Here is a 10,526-nt window from a genome sequence, read left to right as displayed (position 1 = left end):
TTTATTCCCTTCTCTTGTCTTATTGCTATTGCTAAGACTTCCAAAACAATATTGAATAAAAGAGGTGATAGTGGGCATCCTTGCCTAGTTCCTGTTCTTCACCTCTGGTTTTTAAACTATCAAACATGTTGTGTCTGTCTTTCTCTCTCTTTTTCTTAGACAACATTCTCCTTAATCATGTGGCTTAGTCCTACATATTCTTCAAGACAAAGTCTAGACATCATTTCTAGGGGAAGTCAACAGGATGTAGAAGTGCCCTTCATCTGAACCTCTATGGCTGTGCACACTCCCACTTCACAGCACTCATCACATTGTTTAATTATGACCAACCTCGTTAACTTAGTTCCTCTGTAACTTTTAGTTTCCTTACTAGATAAAGACTATGTGAAATGGCTTGTTTTTCAAGCTCAGCCTAGTGTCTGGCTTTCAAGTGAAAGAAGGGGATTTTCTTGCATAAAATGTGTTAAATATACATTTAAATTAAAAATATACAAGTACTTTGAAGATAATATCGCTAATCAAAACAGATTTCCACTCTCTGCCCTCTGAGCATTTGCTGAGCAAAAGAATTTTCCAATGAAGCCTCATTATTTGGTCAGCTATATGTTTCAGAGTTCTCCAGCCAGAATCATGCAACCTGCAAAAACGACAATCTGTGTTGGCAGCTGTTACCAAATTCCCAGACACTCCACAGCTCTAGAGTTAGGGTTGCTTCTAATTTTAAGCATCTAATTTAGAACACATGCTTCATTGGCAACTGGACATGAGACTTTTCAACCCACCTTTTCTCCATCCTGATGGGAGTTGCAGACTTCAGGACCTGGGGGCACATTCTCCTTTTGTTCTAATTTATGAGCTTTAATTTCACCGCCACCGGCTCTCAAGTCATTCTGTAAAATAAAAATCACTTGTGAGGGTTTTTTTTTTAAAGTTCTCCCCATTCCATTCTTTTCATAGTACATCTATTAAGAAAACTTGAGACAGTAAAAGAATTTTTTTTTCACTAGGCCGGAGGTCAGATCAACCCCCTAACTCTTAGAAGCAAAACCCATAGACTAGTGAAATGACAAAAGCAGCTTTGTGGACACATTCCTCAGAGTTAAATATTGTACACTAGCTTAAAACTGGATGCTCATTAGGATACACACACAGATCAACACAGACAAACACATTCTCGTGATTCACTCTTCTAGAAGGCAGCAGAGCTCGTGGGAATGCAAAGCTTGTGAGTTTTATCAGAAAAAACCATTCTGGAGCAGGGGAAAGGAGATGCCAAGTGCCAATAATTAAGAAAATATACTGACCATATATATAAATGCCCGGCCTGGAAAGAGAGATAGGGATGATGTATACATATAAGAAGTAAAATTATACTCAATGATACCATAAAACAACTTTTCTTGTGGGACTTTCAAAACAAGTTTTTCACATAAAATTAATACATTTTACTTATGATATACCTTATTTTATTCCTCATAATAGATCCTTCATATAAAAAAGCATGCATTAATAATACCATAATGAGTATAATAATAATTTCCTTTTTTAGGAATGGTCAGTTGGGGCAGAACAGTAACATGAATTAGCTATTAGATACAAAATCATCAAACAGGTAGGTAAATGTGGGCATTTCCAATCTTTATGTGTAAATTCTAACTTGTGTGTCAGAGTAGATCTATGCCTAGAATTTCCATTGGCTAATACTTTGGAGGAAGATTGTGGGGCTTTCTTTCGAGGCACCTTTGGGTAGACTCAAACCTCTAAACTCTGGTTAGTACATAAGTATGCTAATAATTTTTTACAACAATAACAGGAGCCCCTTTCCTTATCTATTGTTGTATGTGCCTGGAGTTGATGTCAACTCACTATATCCTATGAGACAGAACAGTACTGTCCCACAGGATTTTCTGTTATATGCCATTGAGTCACTTATGATTCATAGTGACCCATGTACAATAGCCCTGAAACCTGCTCTATCCTGTGCCAACCTTATCGTCTCTGACACACTTATCCTCATTACCCCAGTCACTGAATCAATCCATCTTATCAAGGGTCTCCCTCCCTTTCTTTGTCCCTCGACCCTTTCAAGCGTTCTATCCTTCTCCAAGGACTAGTCCCCCCTTAACATTTCCAAAATATGTCAGCTTCAGAATCCTTGCCTCCAAGGAGCAGCCTGGTTTCACTCTCTCCAGGACAAACATGTTTGTTCTCCTGTCAGTCCATGGTATATTTGATACTCTTCTCTAGCACCACAGCTAAAAGGCATAAATTATCTTTCTATGATCCCTAGTCATTGTCCAGCAATTGCGAAGACTATGTTCTGGATCAGGTGCACCTTAGTCTCCAGACTGACATCACTGCTCTTCGGTACTCTGGAGAGGTCCCAATGCAATTCGTCTTTGGATTTCCTGGCTGCTGGTACCAAGAGTGTTGATTGTGGAGTCAAGCAAACTGAAGCTGTTAACAATCTCAATCTCTTTACTGTCTATCATGATGCTGCCAATCAGCCCAGTGGTGAAAACTCTTGTTTTCTTGGTGTTGAGCTTCAATCCATATTGAAGGCTACAGTCCTTGACCTTCTGCAGCAAGTGGTTCAGGTCTTCCACAGTTTCAGCAGCCAGGGTTGTGTCATCTGCATAACACAGGTTGTTGATGAGTTTTCCTCCAATCCTGATGCCACATTCCTCCTCATACAGCTCAGGCTCCTGATGATCTATCTGTTCTGCATACTTTAGTAATCCAGTAATTTTCTGGAGCTCTGGTGGCCTAGTCTGTAGGGAGTTGTGCAGTTAACACAAAGGAGGTACCTCGTAAGTTTAAATTCACCAGCAGCTCTGAGGGAGAAAGATGGGCAATCTCTTCCCCTGTGATTTATATCAGAAAAAAGTCCACTGGAGGGTCAGCTATGAGTCACTTCTAAGTCCACAGAAATGAGATAGAAATTTATTATCTTTTTGTCTCTGTACATCCTTAGGCATGAGGAAGAAATGAAGTAATTCACAGCCAAAGGACTGATGACAGGAGCATGACTGTGACTGCCTCACTCAGGTGCGGAACACAGTTTAAGAGAAGGCACACCATCAGGGTAGGGGTAAGACTGAGAAAAACTGGATAAATTATGTTTACTGCATTGAAGCCAGTGAGGGAGAGAATAGTTTAAATATTATATTTTAGGGCATTATGATTATCATAAGAGTCTGGAGTGAGGGTTGCAGAGTGGAGTATACTCGGGGTGGGGGTGAGGGGGTGTATGTGGGGGGATTGTATACCAATGAGGGAGTTTTTCTTTTGCTTTTCAAGGAGAAGAGCGAACTGGGGTTGGGGGTGGGGTGGTTGGGAGAAAAGTGCAACAATGAATGGAAATCCAAAATCTCTGTAGATGTTCACTGGAATTAATTTAAAAAAAAAAAGAAAAGAAGGCACACCATTTCTGGAGGTGCATCTATAAACTGGGGTTGGCAGCCATCATTGAAGATAATGTAGCAGTACAGTTCAAAGTCATTCCTGAGTCGATCTTAAAAGCCCAACCTCCATAACTACTGAAGGAGTGTGTTCTTTTTCACAGCCATATTCTATAAGGGGCCTAAGAAATTCTTCTAAGATGAGATAAAACGTACTTTTTACAAGAATTCCTCAAGACTTCAGAACTCTTAAAATTTACAGAGCAGGAGAAATACACTGCAGAAACTCTATTAGGAGTGAAAAAAAAGTCACTGAACAGGTTTTTCCACTTAGGGAGTCAGTTGGTCGGAATGTTTATAGCAGAAGGGCACCAAGAAGCAGCAAAATCTTGCTGCAAAAGAGAATTAAGCTTCATGATTGCCTACTCATTGTATTCCTGTCCTGACTTCTAAGAGAAGTTTAAGTCTGCTCATTTTTCACACTCCCGGTGAATAAGGAGCGAGTAATGGCCTACTTAGCTACTGATTTATACACATCATCTCTTCTTAAACCACAAGGAAAAACCAAGAAGAAATTATTCATTGCCTAGAGAATTAGTCCACCAATGTGACAGGAGAATGCATACTTAATAGTGTGGAGAAAAGAAGGCTTAACTTCCACAATACACAGAATGGTTTCCAATATGCAGCAGGAACAATCCGCCTGAGAACCAGTAAAATTCAATATTGCTCTTCTAGATTTGTTTTTTAAAAAAAATTTAAAAAAATTAGGACATCAAGAGATTAATGGTTTGTAATTTGGAGTCTTAAAAAAAATGTTTCAAAGATTCATATATGTGTGTGTATATATGAATACTTCCATTTTTTTAAAAAAAGGTAACTTCAATTAAGCTGTTCTATAGTGTCAGCCCATCAGTTAAGTCGAGGAAAACACAAAACAGTCTTTCAATTCTATTACATTTACTCCTCACTTATCAATCATCTTGTTATTCAACATTTAACATTTCTTACAACAGCATAAAATTTACTGATTATTTTGTACATTAATAATTGAGATGTGAAGTAAGGGTAACATTGACTGTGGTGGTTAAAGTTACATGTTAAGTTGACTGGGCCATGATTCTCAATGGTTTGGCAGTTATGTAATGATGTAATTTGGCAGTTACATGATGATGTTATCCTCTATTTTCATATAACATCAATTTTTATACAGTGACCAGGTCTTTGGAATCTAATTATATCAATAAGTGAAGAGTGTATGTCATTAGAATACTAAATTTGCATATTTTTATGCTTACTGACCATGTCATCTTTCTGCCACTGTTCTTTTTCTCATCTGCTATTTCTGAAAATAATCACATAATTAGAATTACAGATTAAGTAGAACAATAATTGTATGATTCCATTTATATGGAATGTCCATAATAGGCAAATCTATAAAGACAGTAGATTAGTGGCTGCCAGGATATGAGGGAGTGACTGCTAACACATTTAGTGTTGCTTTCTGAGGTGATAAAAAAGTAATGAAATTGATAACAGTGATAGTTATACAATCTGTGGATATGCTAAAAATCACTGACTGTACACTTTTATTTATTTTTTAATGATTTTTAAAAAATTTATTATTAATTGCAATGAAAATTTACAGAGACTTTGGATTTCCATTCATTCAGTGTTGCGCTTTTTCCCCCTCCCAACCCTCCTCACTAGTACACTACCTCTTGGAAAAGTAAAAGAAAAATTCTTTCATTGTTTTAGAAACTCTCCCCCAGGTCCACTCCATTATGTAGCTTTTGCTCTGGACTCCTGTCATGACAAAAATACCTAATCACATATCCCTTTTAAACAGTTTTCTCCCTCCTCTGCTTCAATGCAGTATACATTATTGAACCCATCTTTCTCAGTGCCCCCCTAACCCCGATGTCAGTCCTGTTTTACAACAGTGGCACCATGCAGTATTTGTCCTTTAGTGACTGAGATACTTCACTTAGCATAATGTCCTCCAGGGTCACCCATTTTGAATAATATTGTATGAGTTCCTTGTTTTTCAATGCAGTGTTGTATTCCATTGTGTGACAATACCACAACTTCTCTATCCATTAGTTTGCTGATGGGCACTTAGGTTGTTTCCAACTCCTTGCTATTGTGAACAAAGCCGCAGTAAACACGGGAGTGCATATATCTTCTTGGATGTCAGTTATGGTCTCTTTGGGGTATATTTCCAGTATTGGAATTGTTGGGTCAAATGGTATCTCTATTTGCAACTTTTTGAGAAAGCTCCATCCCACCTTCCACTGTGGTTGCACTATTTTACACTCCCACCAACAGTAAATAAGGGTTCCAGTTTCTCCACAACCTCGCCAGCATTTGTTGCTTGCAACTGTACACTTTTAAATAGTGTATTTTATGTTACACAAGTTATATTTCAATAAAATATTTCAAAAAGTTCCCACATTAACAACCTCTTTCAGTTTGTAAAAGCCTTTTCTTTTGAAAAATAAGCTTGGAGGCAAGTACAAAAAAAGTTCCCCCATTAATACTGAACAAAGACAATATTCTTCTCTAATCTCTCTTACCTATTAAAAAACGAAAATAAAATATATAGTTCTATAAAAACTTATACAATACTAGTACAACTTTAGGGAAGCTTTGGCAGCCTAGTGGTAAAAAGCTGTGCTGCAATCCCAAAGGCATGTGGTTCAAATCCACCAGTTGCTCCTTGGGAGGAAGATGGCCAATCTCCTTCTGTGCAATTAAACGCCTCTGAAAAATCCACTGGAGGGTCAGTTATGACTTGATGGCATACAACACCACCACCACAACAATAGTGCTTTAACAAAACAAAGAAAAAACAGTTAAGAGTCAGGAAAAGTCTCAATCATAATACTGGATGGTAACATTATAGATATAGAAACACAACTGGAATGGGAATAAAGCCTAGGAAGGCAAAGTCAGGACTAGAACAGGGTCAAGATTGCCAAGAAAGCTAAAAGTAGAATTTTTGTGAGAAATAGTCATCAGGGGACAAGGCTGAGCAAGTGCTCCACAGCAAAGGTCTAGAAGATATTTACTGCTTCGCAGCAGTTAGTGACCATGAGCTGGATGGGAAATGAATGATGTGAGACACATACTGTATAGTTGGTTGAACTGCTTTGTTTGGACACAGCTGCCTGGTACTTGGCCATTCGATCCTTTATGGAGGTTTCTGAAAGTCGTGGGAGTTCCAGGTTTCGCCTATTTTCACTTTTCTCTGAGTTGAATGCAGATGATGACAACTGACCTGAAAGCATGAAAATAATATGCTTTAATAGAAGATAAAATGCAATTCAAATGGTTTCAAGATTCCAAATTTTGGGCCATTATCATTTAGTAGTCAATTTCTTCTACTGAAAGTTAAAAAAAAAACAAAACCAATCAGAAGTTTGTCATTTATAAGGTCATGATAATCCCTCACTCACCCAAAATTAAAAGGCCATGCTCAATGTAGATTATAAAAACTGATGAAAAAATGAGATCTCAAGACAGCTTTAATTTGCATTTATTTTCTTGATTACTAGGAGGCTGATGATTTTCCTGTGCTTATTATATACTTTTTTTTTCTTTTGTGAAGTACCTGTATATATCCTTTTCTTAACAAAGAATTTCTGCTTTAAAGGTATTATGGTTACTACTGGAAATAGTGGCTAATCAATCTTGACAAGGGATATCATCCATGCATGGATGCCCTAAAGCCTCAGATGGCCACAGAGCCAAAATTCTCTGTAGTGCAACAAATTCTCTGTATTTCCATTGTAACCTCTGAAAGGTATTCCTTGGTTACCACAGATTATCATTAACAAAGCTGGGGCAAAAATATAGAGTTATTTGGAGAGAATAATATGATTTGAGAATGGCTTATCTCTTACAGACATACTTCCTTTTCATTTCTGCCACTCTTCTTTTTAAAACTTAATTTTTAAAAATTTTATTTTGCTGTTGAGAATATACACAAGAAAACATGCCAATTCAACCATTTCTACATCTACAATTCAATGACTCTGATCACCATCTTTCAGTTGCACAACCATTCTTACCCTCTTTTTTGAGTTATTCCTTCCCCATTCATAAACTCACTACCAGAAAATCCCAATTTTTCCAGGTGTCAGTTTGATCCTATGTAGATAGTTTTTTTTTCTTTTTTTTTTTAATTTTTTTATTTTTATTTTTATTTTGTGTGCGTGTACCGTCAAATCAGATCTGACTGGTACAGGAGGATATTGCGCCTCCTTCTCCGGCAGAGCATCTGGTGGATTCGAACCGTGTTCCTCTGGGAGTGCAGTGCAGCTTCTTGCCACTAGGCCACCAGAGCTCCCCTTCCTATGTAGATAGTTTTAAACTGAGCTTAATGCTCAGTTGTCATTCTTTTTTTGAAGGCATTGATGTTAAGGTCAAAAGGTTATGGTACTAATTAGCACTTCCTAGAATCTCATTCACATGAAACTCTCTGCTTACCTGGGCCTATTTCCAAGTCATCAAGAGAATAGCTGTTTTCACAGATTCTCCTTCCACCTGTACTTCGGCTCTGGGTTTGAAGAATCTGTGTGGAAAACAAAACCCAAAAAGTAAGCTTTGCCAAGAAGATGGAAATAAATACCTAATGCAGTGTTCAGAAAGGAGACTTGCAAAAGCCTGTTATAAATAAAATTCAGAAGAGATTAAATTTTACATTAGCTTTTATATTCCAGATTTTTTTTCAATTTTTTTTTTCAGTATAAACACTTAGTGGAAGTGAATTCTCATGTCCCACATGACAAAGACACACACCTCCAGACGACCAAGTCCTGATGGCAGAACCCGCTGATTCCCTTCTCCATCCCACTTTATCCGTGTGGTTGCTGTCTTGGTTCACATTGCCCCCTTCTTCCTGAACTATGGTGCTACCTTTGGAATTGCTTCATCCTTACCTAAATATCTAGGTTCTTCTCTGCTGCCAAGGTAATTATCTCATAATACAAACATGATTATGAGGTTCTGTTCAAAATGTTTTAAAGATTCCCTATCACTCCCAGAATTAAATCGTGTTCAGATACCACAGAAGATCCATTCTCAGTGTGTTTCTACCTATCCAGCTACTTCTATGATGTGTCTGTCCTACCCTTTACCTACAGAAAATACAAATGCCTATGAAATCCACGTTTTCCATGCTTTTATGGTAAACGAGGGTCCTCACATGCTCCATTCTTTTGTTGTCTTGCAAATGTTTGTTCTTTTAAGATTTAGGTTTTGAGAAACCACGTCGGGGAAGCCCACCTTACCCCACTTGGATAGGTTTAGCTAGCTTTTCCTCCACACTAAACATGTGATATCCCTCCACTGAGTATAAGTTCACTTGAGGGAAGGCTTTCTATCCACATATATACCACTTACAGAGTGGAGGACAGATTGTTGTTGTTTGTTGTTATGTGTCATCAAGTCACTTGCTACTCCTAGTGACTGAGGGAAGCCGAATATCAAATTTAACAATAGTAGACCAAATGCTGTATCGGGAAATGAGGGAGGGATTCATTAGATAAAAACTAAGAACAATGTTGACTCCTAAGGAATGCCCGTGCCACAAGGTGACCTCCTAAGGAATGCCCCAGTGTCACAAGGTGACCTTCAGCTTGTATTAAGCTTCCCTCATTTCCCGATACAGCATTTGGTCTACTACTGTTAAATTTGATATTCGGCTTCCCTCATTCCCCCCTCTTTTGTTTAAATTATAATTTTGTGATCATCAAGATGAGTATAATTTTTCTTCTTCAGGATTCATTCTTGCTTGTCTCTTAATCCTTTATATATAATCAAACAAATATAACCAAGAAAGCAAAATAAGTTCACAAAAATATTTCCAGTAAAGCAGCATTCCTTGAGGATCAGCTTCCATTGTCATGTTGCCATAGTCCCCATCAAAACCAGTTCTGATTAATCTCCTTTGTCCATGCGTCCTTTGCCATTCCCTGTCACTCCTATCAAATTTAACAATAGTAGACCAAATGCTGTATCAGGAAATGAGGGAGGCTTAATATAAGCTGAAGGTCACCTTGTGACACTGGGGCATTCCTTAGGAGGTCACCTTGTGACACTGGGGCATTCCTTAGGAGTCAACATTGTTCTTAGTTTTTATCTAATGAATCCCTCCCTCTTAAGATTAACAGAAAGAGGAACTTGGCCTTATCTGTAAAAGATTTCACCATTATCCTTTGTTTTGTACTTCCTTGTGATTCTATATAAATACTCAGAGAAGCATGGCTCGAGGTCTTCAGTCAAGAACTGCTGACCCCCTGTTTTACGCTCTCTGCTCTATCTCATTCCTGGCTGTCTGTCTCTTTATTATAAAATTATTCTATTCTTTGGGACACTCAGTCTGCAACATTCTGGCGCCCGAATTTGGGACAAGGTGGTGGTTTTTCTTTGGATAAGGTAGTGGTTTCTCTTTCTTTCTCTTTTTCGAGCAGACACCAGGAACCGGAAGGGAATTTGCTCAGGGTAAGTGAAACTTTCGGGAAAATTAAAAACAGGGTCATGAGAGAATCTTCACTCCTTGGACGTTACGGATAGAATTAGAAAAAATTTTCATGAGGATTCTCTCACCCCTTAAAGGGCAAATTTAAGGGAAGAAAAATATTTCATGGGGAGTATACCCCGCCCTCTGAAAACGTATTATAAATTCAGAGGTAGAATTGATAAAAAAGAGTCATGGGAAACAGCCCATCTTCTGAAGCTCAGTACATTACATTAATTAAGGAATTACTTAAGAGCTCAGGGGTAAAAGAGAAAAGTCATTTTCACAGTTGTTTCAGTATGTGCAGAAACACTGTCGTTGGTTTAAACCAGCAAATAGAAAGCAGTTAAACTCAAAATGTTGGCAAGAGGTTATGCGAGCTTTACAAAGAGCTCAGCAAGAGGGAGATGCGATACCGGTTTCGGTTTGGTCATTATGTGATTTGATCTTATTAGCATTAAAATCATTACCGTCTGAAGAGGAGATGTATGAAAAATTAGGAGAAAAAAGCTCTTCAGAAGAGAGTGATTGTGAATCTGGTACAGAGGGGGATGAATTTCCTCCACCTCCAACTCCAGAGGAATTGAGTGATATAATTCAGA

General features: G+C 38.0%; 1 protein-coding gene across 1 annotated transcript in view; it reads right to left on the bottom strand.

The window, feature by feature from the left end:
• LIMA1 (LIM domain and actin binding 1) overlaps positions 1–10,526 on the bottom strand; it is a 107,315-nt gene that overhangs the window by 25,543 nt on the left and 71,246 nt on the right. Inside the window, exons 4-6 of the mRNA XM_006900267.1 lie at positions 7,893–7,977; positions 6,533–6,681; positions 783–890 (exon numbers count right to left, since the gene is read on the bottom strand). Of these exons, the coding sequence (XP_006900329.1) occupies positions 783–890; positions 6,533–6,681; positions 7,893–7,977 (342 nt within the window). The remainder of the gene's footprint in view (positions 1–782; positions 891–6,532; positions 6,682–7,892; positions 7,978–10,526) is intronic.

The sequence above is a fragment of the Elephantulus edwardii genome, unplaced genomic scaffold (assembly GCF_000299155.1).
Source record: "Elephantulus edwardii isolate Elephantulus edwardi_28Jun2011 unplaced genomic scaffold, EleEdw1.0 scaffold00278, whole genome shotgun sequence".
Lineage (NCBI taxonomy): Eukaryota > Metazoa > Chordata > Mammalia > Macroscelidea > Macroscelididae > Elephantulus > Elephantulus edwardii.
Note: the sequence above shows the minus strand (reverse complement) of the source record. Positions and strands in the feature narration are given on the sequence as shown.